The sequence below is a fragment of the Epinephelus lanceolatus genome, chromosome 23, assembly GCF_041903045.1.
Source record: "Epinephelus lanceolatus isolate andai-2023 chromosome 23, ASM4190304v1, whole genome shotgun sequence".
In the NCBI taxonomy this organism is placed as follows: domain Eukaryota; kingdom Metazoa; phylum Chordata; class Actinopteri; order Perciformes; family Serranidae; genus Epinephelus; species Epinephelus lanceolatus.
In genome coordinates, this window is record NC_135756.1 from 31,351,281 (window position 1) to 31,373,124 (window position 21,844).

Genomic DNA, 21,844 nt, shown 5'->3' on the forward strand with positions numbered 1-21,844 from the left:
ACATTAAGCAGTCATTTCCTGTAAAGTAAAGCTTGGAGAAGAAGAATACTGAGGCATTAAGCAGACAGATTAGACAGGTAGATATAAAGTAATAGTTGGGTTAAGTGGAGTAAGCTACCTGTGCGTCCAGCTCCATGATGTGAGCCACCTTGTTCCAGCCGAAGCCCACAAAGCGGCGATCATACTCAGGACTGTCTCTCCTCACCATGACGTAGGGCTCAAAGTCGGCTTCCCACTGCACCCTGTAAGGCGTGGTGGCTGTCCGCCATTTGGCAAAATTAGTCGGTGCGTGGCCTTTAGTCCACACATGGTACCTGGGAGGAGAGAAGAAAAGGTTTTATCTCCTGCTGGAGGGAGTGTGAACTACGCTCCTACAGCCAGTCTTTGTGAAAAGGGCTGCGATTTATGGTTTCAAAAATATCAGGTGGCATTTTGATTACAAACCTCTCTCTGTCTGTATCATAGAAGGTCTTAAAAGTCTGGACTTTATTTATTGAGTGTTTGTTTACCTCACACTGCAGGCCAAATCATTTTTGATGGGAAAAAAGTTTGGTTGTCTCTTTTTGTGTCCGTGCCATCATAACACTTCTTTCTCCACCAACCGCCAAGATAAAAGAGGTATTTACTGACTGCAAATTCTGGGTGGGTGAAGCAAAGTGAGTGTGACTGAAGGAAGCGTGACCGCCTGTGAGGGCTGCACACAGACGAGAAAATGAACAACCTCCTTCTCCAACCATACCCGAAAATCTTACCGGCATGTTGTCACTGCAATGATGACTGCGATAAAAACCACAACTATACTATAGCTGGTTTTAATTGAGATATATAGTGAGAGCAAAGGCTAACAGAGCAGAAAACAGAGGCCTTCCCCCTGTTTTTGCTCAGCCTCACACACCAGCAGAGAGAGTTTCCAGTGGCCAGCTTTCATGTGACAAATGCCGTCTTGTCCCTGGTTATGAGAATAATAATACTATAATAATAAGTGCTGCGGTCTTTACTGACCACTGTTATCCTGCCTGCTCCGAGTCCAACCTGCAAATCATAGAAGACCAGGTGCACCTTAATACATAACAAAGGTAATAATGATCAGTTTTAAGTTTTAATTTCACCATATGTTTATCACTGAAGTTGTAGTCTGTATTGGTGTTATACAGGACTGCATTTTAGTGAGAGGTTTTTCTAATGTTTCCAACAAAAGGTGTTGAATATGAGGTACACATATGAATATAATGAGGTCCAGTACAACCCCACCAGTAACTACACCCTCAATAATAAACTTACAGTTGGATTAACGCGTGGATTACATTAGGTTGTATCAGTGTGCCAAAAAAAGTTGCTGAGGAGGGTATGTTAAAGGAGGCAAGAACTGTTTTTGATAGTGTTTGTGAAGTGCTAATTCAGTGAGAACTTATTTTTATTCCAGAAAATGTACTGATTGGCTCGTAACCCCAGCCTCAGTTAAATATTTCTGGACTAAGCCCCTGGGCCCAGTTTTTCAGAAGTAATCTGATCGGATTTCGGCTATCAGTTTGGATCACATCTTGAAAATTGGTTGTTCAAAAGAAAAGTGTTGGTGTTGGCAGGGGGTAATAACTAGAGCAATACTATTACTTTTGAAAAAAAAAAAGTAATGAGTAATACATTACATTTTTTGAGTAATGAGCCCGCCCAACACTGACGGACAATGCTTTAAGTATGGATGTTGCTGCAAAGAACTACCAATTTTAACACATGCATGCTTCACACATATCTTCAACCCGACAGCACAGAAGATCTATACAATCAGCACAGTTTTGTGGTGAACACCAAAGATTAGTATCACCAATTCAGTATCTGACCAAATGTCTCCCCTTCTGTTCTTGAGTTATGGCATTAAATAATGGCCAAAAAAGTGTTTCTGCAGAACATTACGATGTTATAGCGAAGTTGACTTTTGACCTTTTGGATAAGAATGTCACCCCCCCCCCACAGTTAGTGTATAAATCCTTGAGTTATGGCCAAAAACATTTTTTGTGAGGTCACAGTGACCTTTGACCACCAAATTCAAACATTTCATTCTTGTGTCTAGGTGGGTGTAGGTGCCAAATTCGAGGAAACTCCCTGAAAGCGTTCTTGAGATGTTGCATTTACAAGAATGGGACTGTCGTGAGGTCACAGTGACCTATGACCACCAAAATCTAATCAGTTCATGATTAAGTACAGGGAAATGTTTGTGCCAAATTTGAGGAGATTCCTTCAAGGCATTCTTGAGATATCACATTCATGAGAATGGGACAGTCACAGCAACCTTTGACAACCAAAATCTAATCAATTCAGTCTTGCATCTAGGTGGATGTTTGTGCCAAATTTAAGGAAATTCCATTAGAGTGTTCTTGAGATATCATGTTCAAAAAAATGGGACAGACTTGAGGTCACAGTGACCTTGACCTTTGACCAGCACAACTAATTAGTTAATTGTTGAGTAAAGATAAAGGTAAAGGTTTGTGCCAAATTTGAGGCATCTTGAGATATTGCAATCATGAGAATGAGACAAATGTATGTACAGATGGACAGACAGGCAACCCAAAAACAAAATGCCTCAGACCACGGCTGTCTTAAGTCTTAGGCATTGACCTCATTTAGGATCCTAGTGGCCTAAGGGTAGAAGCTCTCTCAGTACTGGCCTGCCAAGTACTCTTGTCTGCTAGTTTGAGATCAAAAGACAAAAACAAGCCTTCACCCACATTAAGTATCTAGAGGAGGAAACACTGTTTTGTAACCCTTATGATTAATTCTTTCAGTTCTTCAAGGTAGGATATCTCTGCTTTACACTGTTTAAGTGGTTTTAACAATCCTCTAACGTGCTCTAGGTGCTAATATACAGCGTTTAAATTCTATGTCAGGTTCGTCCATGCGTAAACAAAGTCCAGCCCACACACAGTCTTGCAGCCATTTTTTGATTGCTGTGGAATCTGATATACATGTTTTTTGACAGATTTTTGTCATATGTTATATGTGTACTTTATATATTTTGTTTTTTGAGACTTTACCTGAGCTGTAGCTTGTTGGTGCTTGTCAGAACTTGTTGAGAAGATACAGTTTGTGTCTTAGGGAAAAGCTGTACATTGATGTCACTCAAGTTATTTTTCATAAGAGAGTTTTCAGTCACATTCCAACAATTGAACATCCCAATATAACTGTCCATCATTTTGATTGCTTATTATCTTTTCTCAGTTTTATAAGATTTTGTGTTTTATCTATTGCTGGCTCAGCACAAGTGAGTCTCTCGCAGTGTGCCCCTGAGGCTTAGATAAAGATCTCAGTCAATGAATGAAAAATAGATTAATCAATATTACTGATTTACACAACTTCTACCACAGACAGGGAAATAAAAATAGCTGCTGCAGTGTTTTGTTGAATGAAAACCTGACGACTCTTGGATATTACTGGCTTCAGAAACAGAGACGTGGCTCACCTGAAGGTGAAGAGTGTGCCCATGTCTAGCTGAGAGAGCAGCTCAGCCTTGGATTTTGGGTATGACAAGCGATATCGCAGCGTCTCAAAGGCTGGAACAACCAGAGCTTTCTTGGCATTGGCCATGTCCAGCTGCACCACTGACTTCCTACAAACACATACAGAGTGGACTGGATTAAATACTGTGTATTACTACAGCCTGCATGTGCATGTTTAAATACCTAAAGACACAACAAGCTAAGTGTAAGGGTGTCAGTAACACTGTCAACTTCGCTGTTTTCCATCTCCACTTACCTGAGGTACTCGTACAGGCCGTACATGGGCAGAAAGTCGATGTCTGATAGGAACATGTAAGGTGTGTTGACCTGCCGCATGGCCACATTACGCAGCAGGTTGACTGGGTAGAACTGTCCCTCTTTGTAGACAATGTGGTAACCAACGTTCCCTCGGCTCATGAGCACCTCGGAGCCCTGCGCATAGCGCAGGAACTGCTGGGCCTCAGCATCGGACAGGTACAGGGCCAAGCTGATGGGGCCTTCCCAGTGCTTACAAATGGCCTCCAACATCTGGAGCCTGTAGAGACAAAGAGACACAGTGACATCACAAAATACATCACATTACAACACCAGATTGGGGTGACTGTGGCTTAAGGGTTTGATCCCTGGCCCTTGCAGTATATGTGTTGAAGTGTCCTAGAGCAAAATACTGAACCCCATTCTGCCATCAGGGTGTGCAAGTGTTTATCTGATAAGCAGGTAAATGGTAAATGGACCTGCACTTGTAAAGCGCCTTTCGAGTCATCTGACCTCTCAAAGTGCTTTTTACACTACGAGTCACATTCACACATTAGTGAGCCTACCATACAAGGTGCCACCTGCTATTCAGTTTTTAACACACTCACACAATGATGGAAGCATCACTGGGAGCAATTTGGGGTTCAGTATCTTGCTCAAGGATACTTCGACATGCAGACTGGAGGAACCGGGGATCGAGCCAGTGATCTTTTGATTAGTGGACGATCTGCTCTACCTCTCAGGTGGTAGCATGGTAGTCAGGCCACCAGTGTATGAATGTGTCAATGAGTGAATAGTGTCTGTGTTGTAAACAAATGGCAACCTCCTGAGCTGAAAACTAGTGCCAATGCCTAAGTGCCAACAACAGTTGCAGTTCCTCAAACGGCCACTTGAGCAAGTCAATCCCAATACACTTCCATGTTAAAATGCAGAACTTTATAGCAGAAATAAACATGTTTACAGCCTGGTACAAAACCGGTTTTGGTCGTTTTTTTCCTCAAGTTAAGCATAACTAAGGGTGTGGCCGCTTTGAGTGACAGGTGGGTGCCATATGTTGAAGAGTTGCTACCACGGCGGCAATGTTGGTCAGATGACATAACCATGGTGCAACCCCCAATTTACAGTAGCTGTAACTGTTGCTATTTCAGGGTGTTTTCAGCATTTGGTTGTACTAAAGGACCCTCTAAGGAGTCGGATGTTCACTTTTTCAGGTAAGTTTATTTTGTTTGAATGGTTTTAAGGCCATTTTTGCATTGCTTCCAAAATAAGCATTAGCATTATCATAGTTAACTATAGCTATAAATGCGCATTGTTAACCAAGGCAGCAGCAAGCATTAGGGTTAGCCACTAATTGTTGTTAAATATGGTCACTTCTGGCTCCAGGTGAGTCCACAAGCCACGCTATGTGCATTATTTTACACAATCTATGGTTGTAAAGTGCTTTGAGTGTTTGCAAAGACTAGAAAAGCACTATAGAAATGCAGTCCATTTGCATTTACACAAAGACCCCAAAGTGAAAATGTTTTTTTTTTTTTTTTTCATGCAACATAATGAAAATGGTAGCTACCTCACAAGTATAGATACACTATACTACAAACACATTTTGGTCTGCATTAAAAATGTACTGACACCCAGACCTAACCAACAGATCTATATAAACATTCTAGTATTTAATAATCGTTTAACTGCACATCCTTGCAACCCCCCTTGAAAATGGCAGGAATAGCAAAACAGAACTTTAAGAATGTGATGATTGTGTTCTGATAAGTACTGAACCCTGCGGCTGTTTCCCACTGTTTGTTTCTCTCTGACTTTAAAAAGTGAGACATGTCAAACAACATAACCATTTACATTAGCCATCATTGCCCACAGCTTTTTTTTTTCTTCATTAAGATACAGAATAATGAGTGACTCAACATTGACCTTGATATGCAAATTGGGTACTGATATCTATTTTATATTTGTTACAATATAGAGGGCTTGCGACAGCCCGTCTTAGCTTAGATTGGGCTTTACTTTGAAGAGTTCAGCTTTAAAAACAGTTTTATTCAGGCTGGCCTTTGCTCAGTGTCACTCAGTCTGAATATGCATTAGGCATCTGCTCTAAAGTGGTGATGCTCGAGAGGGAAATAAAATTCATAGATGTTATTTTTTCCACTTTACTGAGTTAGGTATATTTCTGTTTTTTAAACTCTGAAGCCTCTATGCCTTGATTTGTAAAACCAAGTCCTGTCAATCTCCTTTCCTTCCCCCCTTCAGTTCCTCTGCATGCTTGCCACCACAGCAACTCTACAGTTCATTTGGTATTCTATCTGAAGGTGAGGTTGTGTTATTTTCTGAGTGTCTAACACTGTTTTAGATCTGGAATATTTCCCTCCACAGAGCCACCATGGGCCTTATTAAAACAAGCCACAGTCTAAAGCAAGAAATGTTTCCTACACTTCCAGGATAATGCTGAGTAGAAAACACAACATTCTAACAATATTAAAACGGGGCTAAGGTGTTGTTTTTCCTGAGGGTGACTTAATATACCATGAGGTTGTTTAAATCAAAAGGTTATGCTCTTGGGAGCATGAACATGCTCCAAAGCATACTAAACCTCTAATCTGATGGTAGCACCTAGGTCACCAGAGTTATTAGCAACCATCCACTGCCATACATATCCATTAAAATCTAGCTGATGCTTGTTATGATATGATTCATATCAAACAGCAACCTCCAGGGCTGAAAAATGACACCAACGCACCAGTGCCAAAGACTGCAGCTCATCTAATGGGGTTGGCTCCAAGAGCAAGTCAATCCCCATAGACCCCCATATTGAAATGCCCAACTTTGAAGCAGAAATAAACATGTTTACAGCCTGGTACAAAAAATGGTTTTGGTCTCTTCAGCTAATATTTTTGTCTTGACAACTTTGCCAGGGGTGAATTTCTATATAACTCCCCTGTTTAAATGTTATTGAGGGTTATAGTTATAAAGGTGGGTGCCATTTGTTGACAAATTGCTACTCTGGCAATAATGCTGGTTAGGTAACATAACCGTGGCATAAACCCAGATTCACGGAATATAGGTGTAGCCATGGCTGTCGCGATTTCAGTGTATTTTCAGTTCATGAAGGTTATTCAAACATTTTGGTCGCTTAAAAAAATCTTGTTTAGCCTTTGGTTGTATTAAAAGACCCTCAAAGCTACATAAAGGGACTTCATAAACTAATGGGAGACGTCATGCTGGCTACTTCCATTATTTTATACAGTCTACAGGTGAAACCATGGTGTGTGGACAGATGGAGGAACCAATGCACCATTCTTATGTCCTTCTATTGGCAGCTAATGTCACATACCTAACTTATTCCACTAAAGTCTACCCCGCCATTGTATATTACCTTGAATAATGTGGAAGTTAAATGATTCCCAAGAAGGAACTTTTGTTGTGGCATAGAATTAAAAACAGGTAACATAAGAGCACAAGAAAACAAAGACAGTGAGATTTAATAATATCTTATCAAAAAATAATAGGAGAACAAATTTGAAGCCACTGGGAGACGTTTTTCCAATTGTTGTGATGAATGTTCATCTTTCTACTCTTACTTCAATTACTGCTGAGACTCAAAGCTTACTCAGCCTGGCTCCCAGTCTTGTTTGGGTAAATGCTCCACACCTCGAGGCTTATTTCTGCCCCCTTTTACCATCCTCAAGCCAGTGAGAACTCAAAGAGAGTAGAGGAGGACATTTTCAGACATGCAATATCCCCAACTTCATTAACCAAACAAAGCTATTAGTTCAGTCAGGAGACAGGATTAGAGCGGCTGCAGCAAAAAAATCATTCTGTTGACTTTGCCAAATTAATCTTAATGAATTCTGCAGGCGATCTCAAAATTCAGGCATTTTCTTTAATGGGGGAGAAAGCTGCAAAAAGCAAAACACTGTCACATCCTGAATCTTAACTGTACCTTTGTACAACAGGTTCTTGAGGCGGGGGTAATGGACACAGAGTCTGTAGCTTTCAAAGACCTTTCCACATTAGTTTCTGTGTATTAGAGCAGTAGCTTATGAGCCAGTTAGAGACCACTATATTTACATTAGAGACACTTTCAATGACACTCCAGCTTTAAAAGTATCCACTCCCAGTAGTTTGCATGGACTTACTTAAAGGGACAGTTCAACCCCAAAACAAAAGTAAATATTCTCCTCTTACCTGTAGTGCTATGTATCAGTCTAGATTGCTTTGGTGTGAGTTGCTCAGTGATGGAGATATTGGCCGTAGAGATATCTGCCTTCTCTCCAATATAATGGAACTAGATGGCAGTCAGCTTGTGATGGAAAACCTTAGTGAAACCTTGGTTGGAAAACACTACTAAACTAGCTAACTATATGTAAACTAGCTACAACTAGTTGCACCATTAGCAGCTACAACAGTACAAATGCTGTTTACACATTGATGCAACCTGTATGTCACCATCTATTTTTTTACAGATGTGTTCCCTTGAGGTAACTTGTTCCCTTGAGGTAACTTGTTACAAAGCTTTGTGCGTCACAAAGACGTCTAAGGGAGTTTTTCTGTGCCACCCTCTCTTGTGACTAAGCGGAAACATCCAGGGCTGAAAAATGAAGCCAACGTGGAAGTGCCAAAAACTGCGGTTTTCTGAATGGCCACTTGAGGCTGGCTCTAGAAGCCGGTCAGTCTCCATAGACCCCCATGTTACCACGTCCAACTTTACAGCAGAAATAAACATGTTTACAGCCTGGTACAGATAAAAGTTCGGTCTCTACGGCTAATTTAAACATTCATGACATCTGCAAGGTGGGTTTATTTTAATATAACTTGTTTACATTTTATTAAGGCTTAAAGTTATGCATAATTAAGGGCCAGCTGCTTTGAGTGACAGCCTATCTGCTTACAGTGTCCTCTGCTTCTCAGTCAGATCCATCACTTGCTCTTCCACAGCACCAGCATAACCACCATAAAACCAAGACGGCGATGGCAAGCCTCTCGCCCAAATATGGTTACTTCTGGTTCAAAAAAAAAAAAACACGATGGAGATGGCCAAAATGCCGAATTTGATGCCTCAACACAGTAGCCCACAAACCAATGTATAATGTCAAAGCAGCTACGTCCATTATTTTTAAAGAGAATGGATGTGACCAAGGACTACAGCTCTACAAATCTGATGGACCCAAATTGTACTGGTGAGAGCACCGAAATCAATAAAATAAGAGGCCATGAAAATAAAATATATACCAGAGGTGTGGACTTGTGTCATATGACTTGGACTCAAGTCAGAGCTGAGTCACAAATTTGATGAGTTTGGACTTCACTTGGCAAAATGAATATAGACCTGAAACCTGACTTGGACTTTAACACTAATAACTTGTGACTTCACGTGGACTTCAGCCTTTTCACTTGAAAATACTTGATACTTTTCCCCAAGCCCAAAGATAAAATGTATGTTATTTAAAAAGTATTCCATGACTCAATACATGTCTTTTTATTTCCTGAATCCCCTAACATTAACACTATTTGCAGCAAATCTCCAGATCCACTTTGTTTAAACCAATCTGACAGCGTCCTATCAAGTTGCCGGAGAGAACCATAAAGAACTATTGTTGCGTTGCTGAGCGCCAGCTGGAGAAAATGATACTAAAAATAATTTAGTTTGCGTACAAAAACTATGCAGTAGTCAGCAAAAAATGAATTACAAGACCAGCAGGCTGAAAATTACAGATGGGATTGCAACAACTCCCAACAAAGTTTTTTATATGTAAAAAACAATTTTTTAAAAGCATTAATTAAAAAAAAAAAAAAAAAACTTAATTCATTATTTCTTAAAATGGCTTCATGTATGAGAACTAAACAAGTCATAATGTACTCTTCATCAAAGTTTAGGACTGGGACTTGAATGTCTTGATTGTGGATTCGACTTGGGCCTGAGTGCAAAGACTTGAGACTTACTTATATTTTCCAAAACAATGACTTATTCCCACCTCTGTTATAAATTATAGTCCTCTGATGTCATTACTGCTTAGGGCAAATCACAAGCATGGAGGACACAGTCATTCAGTCCACTTCAAATGTCTGCAGGGATAACCCTGAGTAACTTTAACAACCCAATCCCATTATAAGAAAAGAAACAGAGAGAGGGAGCAGATATATATAACTACTGAATATATGGACCTTTCAAATGGAGGCGAATATTCTCAGAGGGCTTTCATGTGTGTGCATGTCATGGAAAAGACTCTGGACAGGAAAACTATCAGCGGATACAACGAAAACATTCAATATGTAACAGCAGCACCATGAAGAGCAAATTGGTTCCAATTCTACTCCACCTCTTCCTCTCTGCACTCCACAGGCTCCCCAGTAATAGCTATGTGATGAGTCTTACAATTGGGGATAAAGGCGTGCACTTTCACAATTTCTCCTTGAAGCTATTTATGGTGAGTGGTTGAGCAGTCACTCTCAAAGGTGGTGAAGTATTTGTGTCACGAGTGACAGAATAGAGATGCAAATTCAGGGAAGGCACTGATATCGGATCCTTTTACCCCGCTGTAAATTCCCATTTCATAGTTTGCGTTCAAAGATATCCTCTGTGCTCCTCAACAGTCTCCTGGATAATTTAACCATTCCACAGGTTTATATTATGAACATAATCAGTTGTAAAAAAAAATTGTTTCTGAGTAATCCTGCTTTTTGTCTCATTCATAGTTGGTCCATTCTTTTTTTGGTGGGTAAAAACAAATATCTGTAATAACAGAGCAAAAGTTTTCTGGTAATCAATGCAATCTATGATTTTATTACTACTGTTTATTTCTGTTGTGCATGATGCAACGCCCTCTGTTGATGAGACATCATTGATAACAATGTTCAAACTGGTGAAAATGCGGACTGGTTTGTTAAATAGTACAAAGGATTTAAGAATCCTGAATGGAACCGGTTCAAGAACCAGTTAATTTGGTAGAAAAGAGGTGCCAGTGGTTAGGAGTCGACCGGTATCTGGCTGGGAACCGACTGCTAATCGATGTGAATTTTTCGCATTGCGTTACTTGCGCAAGTTTGAATGCTGGAAAATGTTGTGTTGACTTGCTTCATACGTGTGAATCGATGAATGAACTTCCACCAGTATGTCCTTGGTGTCACACGTCCTTGGAGGATCTCAATGCTGATTGGCTATCACGACATGAATTGGTCGCTCAAGTTCAGATTTTTCAACTCTCGCGAAAAAATGTATGACGCAAAATTGCACTATTCACTTAATTCATGCCCCTTAATTTGCGTCAATCGCATCGCGTCCATCACGCTTTACATTGACTCTACTTTTAATTCACTGACACAAATTGTGTCATTCATGTTCGGTGTCAAGTGCCTGCATCTGTAACAGATATTCATAATATGATTTAATAAGGAGAGTTTGATGTTCATCTGTGCCTTGGAACTGCTCTTATTTCCTGTTACTTCACATAATCTATGTGAAAAAGCATATGTAACTTGGACTGCCCTCTTTCACACCTAAGCACACCTGTGTGACAGTTGCAGAACACGGATCTCTCAGAAAGTTCCTCCTTAATATGCAGTGGAGTGTTAACACATTTATAACAGACTATCTTTTTAGCAGACTGAGCTGTGTTACTGTGGGTGTAGAACAGTACCTGTCCATAGAAAGCTGGGCGACCAGAGTGACGTCTGTGTTGTCAGAGCTGGGCTCATACTCATAGTGGAGGAAGTAGAGGTGCGTTCGGTGGACGGTGAATCGCTCTCGACGAAACTCATAGCAGGGATCATCTTCATCCAGCTCTGACAGAGTCTTCTGAAGCTGCAGGCAGAGAGGAGAGGGACACAAACAGTGAGACATTTTATGGACAGAAGGTTAACCACTGAAGGTGACTGCATCACAGTCTGTGGACTGCCAGTGACTTTCTATCTGGAAAACTACCTTCTGCACCATTATCAATATAGGACAAACAGACAGATCGTACATCACTTTACATTCACCAAACTGTGCCAGGGCAAATGGGCTGTATTTATAATACTTTCATCCAAAGCTCTCTACAATTTACCTCTTATTCATCCATCCACACAGACTGACACACAGATGGCAGAGAGCTGCTGTGCAAGGCCTGACCATCAGGACCAAATTTTTATTTGAGGTTTTTCTTACACTTTGATGTGCTCAGGAAGGATCAAACTGTGGACCTTGCAATTAATTAAACAACCTGCTCTACCTGCTGAACTAAAGCCTACCACAGTAGGGTAAAAACCATATCTGTCTCTGAGAAGCAAGATTTGTTTGTTTGCTTTGTTTGCTCACATTGTCAATGATTTAAGTCTTCAAAATTTCAATCTCAGAGGCTGCCACAGAGTAACAAAGTTTTGTATGTGATATCATATACCCTTAGCCAACTGGCATAAAATTGCTTCCAAGCCATTCAAATTCACTGTATGCCAACTTGGATGAAAGGCCTTCAAAGGGCTCACAATATTTTAATTAGAGCACCTATAATTCCATGACATCTGATCAAACATAAATATCATACTATATCATCGAAAGCTCTAGAACATCTACTAAAGGACCTTGAAGAAAGTTATTTATTGTGGCATGTGATGGACAGGGAAACATTTCTGATCCTTAAAAGCCTGCAAAGTTCAAAGCTAAAGCTAAAAATAGCTATGAGTGGAAAAGGCCAGGCTCATGTCATGTATGACAAATGCCAATAACACCACCTTACATGGATTTTTATGTCAAGCAATGTGTGAAGGTGACATCATGGACAATCTATGAGTTGTGTATCTGTTAATCATACATTTTTTATAAAATTAGAAATAATTAACAGGGACATACAAATGCAAACCTTCCTTCTATAGGACGATAAGGCATAATGTCCTTTACCAGTTAGGAACCGATGATACATTTCTTGTTATACATTAAATACTGTGAGTCAAGGCTGTAGCCATGGAGTCAACATTGGGGGGGACCAATGGCTTCCTGTCATTGAAATTCTAAAGTAAAATATGTAAAAATTCACTAACACATAAGACATGTTTCTTTTTTGCAAAGCAATAACCATTCCCGACATCAAAATTTCATAACACTTTACAAAATCCCAATAAACAGTTACAGTCATTAATATAGCCTACGCAAACTAATTGGTTAGTGTAAGGGAAACAATGTGGTTTGGGAGAAAAGCAAGCAGCAAACTCTGGGGCTGAAAAATGAAACCAATGTGGAAGGGCCAAAAACTGCAGCTCCTCAAATGACCACTTGAGGCTGGCTCCAAGAGCGAGTCAATCCCCATGCACCCCCATGTTAAAAAGCCCAACTTTACAGCGAAAATAAACGTTTACAGCCTGGTACAAAAAACTATTTTGGTCTCAATAGCTAATTGTGCTTAAGACACCTAGACACCTTCACAGAGTATAGGTGTAGCTGTAACTGTTGCTTTTTCAGTGGGTTTTCAGTTTATGAAAGTTAACTGTAATGTTTTGGCCACCTAAAAAGTATTGTTCAGGGACTGGTTTTACTGAAAAGACCCTCTAAGGAGTCGGATGTTCAATTTTTTTCAGTGAGCACATTTTCTTAATAGTCAATAGTTTCTTAATAGTCTTCCAAATATGGCCACATCCAAGATAGCGACGGCCAAAATGCCTAATATGAGGCATCCACAAACAAATGGGTAATGTCATGGGGCTCTAGTTTCCCGGCACAGCGCAGGTGGCGAACCCCGCGCAGAGCTAGTTTCGAGCAGCGCAACCCGAGGCGCGCTCAGTTTCATAGTTTGGCAGACCGAGGTGCGCTGAGATGGGTGTGGCGGTGCAGCAGGGGGGAGGTGTCGACAGATCCAGCTTGGCGCAGTGACAGTTTCATGCCAAAAGGCTTCGCCGAAGGTGCGCTAAAAGCTCGCCAGCTGAAACTAGGTCTACTGTCAGCGCAAGCGGAGCGCAGCCGGTGTAAGCCGAAGTTTGGCTGACGTGCGCACACGTCACCAAAACCTCACAGGCAGGTTTCCAGAATATCAGGCACATTAACGATGCAATAACTAGCCACAAAACCACTATTCATTGCAACTATCTGCAATCAGCACATAAATGTATCTCTATATCGACTGTCCCCTCACATCTGATGTCAGATCAAAGGGGATTGGCACCGTTTGGCACGTTTGGCACGCGTAATGGAAACCCAACCTGCTTTGATTAACACAGCTACAAACTAATGAGTTCACATCCCTCTCAGCCAAAGACAAACAGCCACAGCATCAGATAGGGAGTATATATTCAACATCTGTCATCTTAGAAAAGTCAAAAGAAAAGAAACAGAGTGAGACTGCGAGAGAGAAAGAGAGAGAGCGCGCGCACGAGAGAAACGCAACATTGATTTACAATTGTGGTGACCTCCTCCCAGGCTACCTTTGCATCATCAGCCCGCGGAGGTCTGCTCACAGTTCCGTATATTCGGACACTGCGAGCTTGGACCTCCTGGACCAAAACATCAGTTTCCTCCTGGGAGGAGTTTGGCTGTCTGACGCTGCTGCTCTCTTCTGCCATGGCGAATTGAGTAAACTCTCATTACGCCTTCGCATGGCACATTTAAGGGCGAGGAGAGGGGCTCATTTGATTGGTGTGATGTGTGTAAAACCCACTCCACGCCTTCTCTCCTCCCTCTTTCCGACTTGCGCCGGTAGGAGGGACGGAGGTGGGAAAGAGGAGTAGCTGCGCCAGGGCGCACGCCTGGCCACACCCAGTTAGCGAAGCGCAGATGCGCTGCGCCCCCGCCGCGCCCTGTCTGCGAAACTAGAGCTCATGGTGGCTACGTAAATTATTTTACATGTCTTTAACTGTTGGTACGTAAGAGTAAACAGACCGTTGACTTGAATGTCACATGCTTTCCTAAATCAACCATCCACCCCAAAGTTCTCCCTACACAGTTTTAACAAGGGTGTATTACAGCGTCATACCACTACAGCCTTTGCTCCTGGCATTAGAGTCATGACTTATATTGCCACTAGAGGTCTTTGTTGGTTACATATAGACCTGCATCATAACTCAGGCATTTGAATAAACTACTGATACTGTTGGTTTTCACTGGACAACTTCAGTCTGCTGAATCTTTGGGGTGGTTATGCTGGAGTAGCATGGATAATAAGTTTTGAGGTTTTCAGGGCTCTTCTGTGTCCCAGTCTGCCACTATGTACCACAGACCCAGGCTTCTAATCCTGTATAAGTCAATTAAGCACCAAGCTGTTACAATTTAATGCAAATAAAATGCAGTTTTCCAATTAATTCTGCCTGATTAGCTCTTGTCATCTTTATTTTGTCACACACACACAGTGATACAGTATTTGCTGAGCACAAACCTGGGGCCCTCTGCAGAGTGTGTGCATACAGTAAAAGTGATCTGTTAATAGAGCAGCACATGAAGCAAAGTATGAATGGATGTCAGCATTCTGTCCTCAGGTCTATGTAACTTGTTCAAGAATTTAAGTGAAGATGAGCTGAACACTGGAATCACTGAAGCTCAACAAAGCACAATCGTCTGGTGGAACAGCAGAGAGAAGTGGCTGAGGGGCTGTCAGTAGCAGACTTGGTGTGTGGCATTGCTCTGCTTTGAACAGTGTTATTAGTGGAGCTACAGTGAGTGACTGGGCTGCAGTGGCACTGTGGCCCTGAAGGAGTCCGGTCTTCAATGTGCTGCTGGAGCCAATCCCTCAGTGACTTCATTAGTCTAATCATCACTTTAATGGGATTTAAATCGCTGCTCAAACTCTGAAAAATTGAGTGAGCAAACTATTTTCTGAGTTAAGGACACATTAGAACTGAGTGTTGGCAAAAACGGCTTTTACATACCATGATGGGAAATTATAGTGTGATTAACTGACCACAGAGCTGACACTTAAATAATTCTATGGCCCATATTGGCTGGTCCATAAAAACCCAACTCCTGACAATGGTGACCTTCAATAGGTCAGAAGCTGAGGAGGTGTGAAGAATCAACTGCCTGAGTGATAAAACACCAACAGAGAGTTTATACAGTATGCTGGGCACTCACGGGGTGTGTCAAAACCTCTGTAAGCTTGTGGTTGTGGTGCAACCACGTCTACAGTCAAAGTGATTCCACCTGTTCTGAATGGGCTAGATTTTTTGTGTTTTTTCAGCCTAGTCACCAGAAGAAAATGTTGGCATTGCATTTCCACAACCCACCAATACTTTTGTACATTTCATACGTATCATATCAACTTTTCTAACGTGTCATAGTATATGAGCTGACTTTGTGATCAGTAGGTGAAGAGGATAAAGGATGGTCTAACGTGTAGACAAGATGCCTGCCAAGCTGCAGACCACTGTTCCAGACCAAAAAATACAACAAAACCATTTTTTTTTTTTAGCGATGGCTGTGTTCCAGCAGCTTCTGAGCCACCAAACACAGGTGCGGTGTTTCAACTGGGGATAGTGCCACAAAAGCTGTTGTTTCTTCCGAGACACTGCTGCCAGGATAACGCAAAGGAATGTTTTTGAACCAAGACATTACTGCATTTCCAGCCAGGATAGTGCCATGCATTTTTTTTTTTTTACTAAGACACTGCTTCACTTTCAGTGTGGATAATACCACAAAGCATAGTTCTCTTTTTACTGTGACATGCCTGCAGTTCCAGCTGAGATAGTTCCATGAAAAGAGGCTTTTTTTTTTTTACCAAGACGATGTGTTTCCAGGTTATTTTTTATACTGAGACATGGCTTCATTTCCACCCGGGAGGGTGCCATGAAAAGCATTTTTTTCTTTTTGTGTAGACACTGCTGCATTTCCAGCCAGATGATTGTTATGAAAAGCATTTTTTTAAGCAAGACATCACTGTATTTCAAGCCAGGATACTGCCATGAAAAGCAGGCTCACTGAGACACTGCTTCATTTCCAACTGGGATAATACCACAAAGGTTTTTTTTTTTTTAAATTTTTTTTACTGTGACATGACTGCGTTTATAGATGGGATAGTGCCAAGAAAAGCAGTTGTCTTTTTACTGAGACATGGCTGCATATCCAGCCAGGATAGTGCAATGACAAGAGGCTGTTTTTTTTTTTTACTGACACGCTGCTGCATTTCCAGTTTGGATAATGCCTCAAAGGGTTGTTTTTTAACTGAGCCATGGCTTCATTTCCAGCTGGGATAGTTCCATGAAAAGAGAACAAATTGGTTAGAATTTGGTCAAAGGTCATAGATCAAGGTCACTGTGACCTTATCTGTTGCATTCATCCAGGTAGAATAGTACCATGGAAAATGGTTGTTTTTTTTTACCAAGGCATCCCTGCATTTTTAAATGGGATAGTGTCACGAAATGCCATTGGTATTTTAATAAAACATTGCAGTGTTTTCAGCTCGTCATGCCTTGGTGAGATTAAGTATCCTATGGAACGTGTTACCGTGAGCACACAGAGATTGTGTGTGTTGTTCCTCTATTTAATTGTCTCCTTAGTCCCTCAGGCAGAGTTTGATGGACAGAGTGGATCAACAGGGTCCATAGTTCACCTCATTAACTCCTCCCTTCAACATGTTCCTCCCACCAAGATGGAAATGAAGCATCATACTCCAGCTGACAGAGGAAGCCCCATCAGAGAGACATGGGTTTGGAGCATGTACGGTCTGTGTCTCACAGTGTGGAGTCCCACAGCTTGTACCCACAGCTTAATATTAGAGTTGTTTGTTTAGTTCCTTACAAGCTACTATAAAGAGAATGGTAGAGTTTTTAAAATGCCATATATCAATCAGCAGCACGTAAAGCAACAATTCTATTTATATGGCAAGAGTCAGTTGGCTTTTGTTTAGGACAAATGTCATTTTAAGAGGCAGTACAAGACAGCTCTCTCCTCAGAAAACAAGGGCAGCTCCTATCTAACTGGACAAACAATCCACACACACACACAGTGCACAACAACTGCAGTGCAATTGCAGAGTGTTAACGTTTTCTTTTATCAGGGAAAAAAAATGGATTAAAGCCATATCTATATTCCCCAAACTAGGGTATCACTGGGGTATCCCATAGGAAGGTGTATGGAGCCAGGAGCTAACATTTTCACAAGGTAAAATGCTTTGTGTAAGGGTTTCATTGTACACAGAAGTCACACTTTGGTTCCTATCCCCCTGTAGGAGTCAGGGTCTGGTGCGATTCAGTACAGCAAAAAACATTCTTTCAAACAGACAGTAATGTGAGTGTCAAAGACAGACACAATCTTCCTGCTGGGGACTGAGGTAACATTTTGCCCACTGGCAACTTTGGAAATGATAAAAATAAGGAACATTTCAAACACTTCAATTCTACACTGATTTAAACATTTTCCCAAAGGGGCAAAAGGTCACAACAGGCTAGAAACCTGTAAAAAAAAAAAAAAAAAAAATTGTAGATAGAAACTTCTACAACCCAAAGTTTATCCACTAGTTTACCACCACACTTAATATCTTTGGCACTAAATTCCCACCACAACGAATCATACAGAGGCAGTTCCACCTACGTTCTCACTGTTGTGGTCAGCCTCGCTGGGACAGCCAAACAGCTCTCGCCGCAGCAGGTTGCCATCGTACTCCAGGAAAGTCAGATAGAGATTCCGAAAAAACTCCACATGCTTGTTCTTCACTCGCAGCTTCTTGGGAGAATTCCAGTGGATCACCTAGCCAGAAGAACCAAAGAAAGTGACAAAGGTTATCAGTTTAATATTATTATTATCATTACTGTTTTTGTTGTCAAGCTCAGATCAATTCATTACAATGGGAAGACCAGTAAACCAGTTGCATTTAACCAAATCATAAACATCCTGGTCGTGCTTGGATTTGAGCAACTGTCGTTCTAGCTCAAAGTCTTTTCCCCATATCTCCACTGCTGCTTTGAAGGAAAGCCTTACAGCCACTGTATGTAACAAGTGGCTCACTATTTCTTTCAGAAATGATAATCCTAAGATTAACTTCAAAATATCTTCCTACATCAAAGAAGGACATGAGCAGTAGTTAAAAAAACAGAAATAAAGTTTCCTACAACAACTTATGTTAAAAAAATTAAGGATTCAAATTCACGGACACTCCGAACCACAAACTAATACCCGTAGTACCTAGGAATTTTGACCAATTTCAAAATTTTCAGCAGAATGTTCAGCACCACGTTCACTTATCCTGTTAGTGCTTACACCACATCAATGTCTTTCAGAAATTACTCTGTCAGTGCCTGCAACTCAAATGCCATTTCATCTTATTTCAATATTTCCATTGTGCTTATACCTCACCCTCTAATTCAACATCTTTCAGCACTTACTGACACTGACAAAGGTTACCTCTCAGCTACAATTTTAACTTCCTGCACTGCTTACACAGATAGTTAACACCTCAACTGCCACTTAAATTCCTTTCAGTACCTGCAGTGACAGTGCTGAACCTTAACTACTTCAGGTTCTTACAGTGTTTCCATTGATGGTGCTTAGACCTCAGCCTCCACTTCAACTTACTTTTTTCAGTGCTTATGCTGACAATAGTTACACCTCGAATGCAATTTTAATGTCTTATACTGCTTACACTGAGAGTGCTTACAACTTAACTAGCACTTCAACTTCTTTCAATACTTCAACTTTAGCTGTTACTCCCTCAAAATCAAATTTCATGCTCTACAGACTCACATTTAAAACATTCCTTTCAAAGGTTTCAACTGTAGCTTCTCAGCAGATGCAGGCACATGCACATTTTCCTCAGTAAATTTAGCTAATTCTGTATTATGCAAATTGTCTTGTGTTTTAATAACATAAATGGTTCATGTCAAAAGTGTTTAGCTTTTGTTACAGGAAAGGCTTTTATAACAGAAAAGCTTGTGTCTAAAGAGCACTTTACATACAGACTGCCAACTTTTGGACAAAGTCTAATTTGATTACATCTTGTAGTTTCTATAGGAGTCAAATACTGTGTCTAATCTAGTTATTGTCATGCAGGAAACTAGAATTACCGCCTCATGGCTGTATACCTCTGCGAACCTGTCAAGTTGCAGAACAGTTTGCATTCATGTCTGTGATAACATGGATGCTTCCCACACATCTTCCCCCCTGAAGCAAAGAAGATCTATGCAATCAGCCCAGCGTCAAGGTGAACACTCAAGATTAGTGTCACCAATTCAGTATCTCACCAAATGTCCTGTTCCTGAGTTATGACAGTGAGTAATGGCCAAAAAAGTGTTATTGCAGACTATAATGATGTCACGGTAAAGCTGACCTTTGACCTTTTGGATGCAAAATGCCATCACTTCATCATTATATCCAATTAGACATTTGTGTAAAGTTTTTGTCATTGTCAGTATGCATTTTTGAGTTAAGGCCGAAAACATGTTTTGTGAAGTCACAGTGACCTTGACCTTTGCTCTTTAACCACCAAATTCTAATCAGCTCATTCTTGAGTCCAAATGGACTAAATGGAAATGAGTAAATTCTATCAAGGCCATCTTGAAATATTGCGTTCATGAGAATGAGACAGATGCAAGGTCAAAGTGATTTTGACCTTTGACCACAAAGTTCTGATCACTTTATCCCTGAGTCCAGGTAGATGTCTGTGCCAAACTTGAAGAAATTCCTTATAGGTGTTCTTGGGGTATGATGTTAATGAGAATGCGACAGATGAGGTCACAATGACCTTGATCTTTGACCTTTGACCAAAATTTAACCAATTTGTCCTTGACTCAAAATGGACATTTGTGCCAAATTAGAAGAAATTTCATCAAGGTGTTCTTGACATATCCCCTTCACAAAAATGAGATGGGTACAAAGTCACAGTCACTTTGACCTTTAAACACCAAAATCCAAGTTCATCATTGCCTCAAAGTGGGTGTTTGTGCCAAATTTAAAAAAAATCACTCAAGGTGTTCTTGAGATATGACGTTCACAAGATTGAAACAGCCAAGGTCAATATGATGTTGACCTTTGAACACCAAATCTTATCAGTTCATTGTTAACTCCAAGTGGACATTTGTGCCAAAATTGAAGAAATTCCCTAAAGGCATTATTGAGATATCATGTTTATGAGAATGTGACAAACGTACAGTACAGGCCAAAAGTTTGGACACACCTTCTCATTCAATGCGTTTTCTTTATTTTCATGACTATTTACATTGTAGATTCTCACTGAAGGCATCAAAACTATGAATGAACACATGTGGAGTTATGTACTTAACAAAAAAAGGTGAAATAACTGAAAACATGTTTTATATTCTAGTTTCTTCAAAATAGCCACCCTTTGCTCTGATTACTGCTTTGCACACTCTTAGCATTCTCTCGATGATCTTCAAGAGGTAGTCACCTGAAATGGTTTCCACTTCACAGGTGTGCCTTATCAGGGTTAATTAGTGGAATTTCTTGCTTTATCAATGGGGTTGGGACCATCAGTTGTGTTGTGCAGAAGTCAGGTTAATACACAGCCGACAGCCCTATTGGACAACTGTTAAAATTCATATTATGGCAAGAACCAATCAGCTAACTAAAGAAAAATGAGTGGCCATCATTACTTTAAGAAATGAAGGTCAGTCAGTCCGGAAAATTGCAAAAACTTTAAATGTGTCCCCAAGTGGAGTCGCAAAATCCATCAAGCGCTACAACGAAACTGGCACACATGAGGACCGACCCAGGAAAGGAAGACCAAGAGTCACCTCTGCTTCTGAGGATAAGTTCATCCGAGTCACCAGCCTCAGAAATGGCAAGTTAACAGCAGCTCAGATCAGAGACCAGATGAATGCCACACAGAGTTCTAGCAGCAGACCCATCTCTAGAACAACTGTTAAGAGGAGACTGCGCCAATCAGGCCTTCATGGTCAAATAGCTGCTAGGAAACCACTGCTAAGGAGAGACAACAAGCAGAAGAGATTTGTTTGGGCCAAGAAACACAAGGAATGGACATTAGACCAGTGGAAATCTGTGCTCTGGTCTGATGAGTCCAAATTTGAGATCTTTGGTTCCAACCGCCGTGTCTTTGTGAGACGCCGAAAAGGTGAACGGATGGATTCCACATGCCTGGTTCCCACTGTGAAGCACGGAGGAGGAGGTGTGATGATGTGGGGGTGTTTTGCTGGTGACACTGTTGGGGATTTATTCAAAATTGAAGGCA

At 40.9% G+C, this 21,844-nt stretch overlaps 1 protein-coding gene across 1 annotated transcript in view; it reads right to left on the bottom strand.

The window, feature by feature from the left end:
- Window positions 1–21,844, bottom strand: part of large1 (LARGE xylosyl- and glucuronyltransferase 1) — a 171,000-nt gene that overhangs the window by 4,478 nt on the left and 144,678 nt on the right. Inside the window, exons 10-14 of the mRNA XM_033614595.2 lie at window positions 18,235–18,390; window positions 11,390–11,553; window positions 3,748–4,026; window positions 3,455–3,601; window positions 119–314 (exon numbers count right to left, since the gene is read on the bottom strand). Of these exons, the coding sequence (XP_033470486.2) occupies window positions 119–314; window positions 3,455–3,601; window positions 3,748–4,026; window positions 11,390–11,553; window positions 18,235–18,390 (942 nt within the window). The remainder of the gene's footprint in view (window positions 1–118; window positions 315–3,454; window positions 3,602–3,747; window positions 4,027–11,389; window positions 11,554–18,234; window positions 18,391–21,844) is intronic.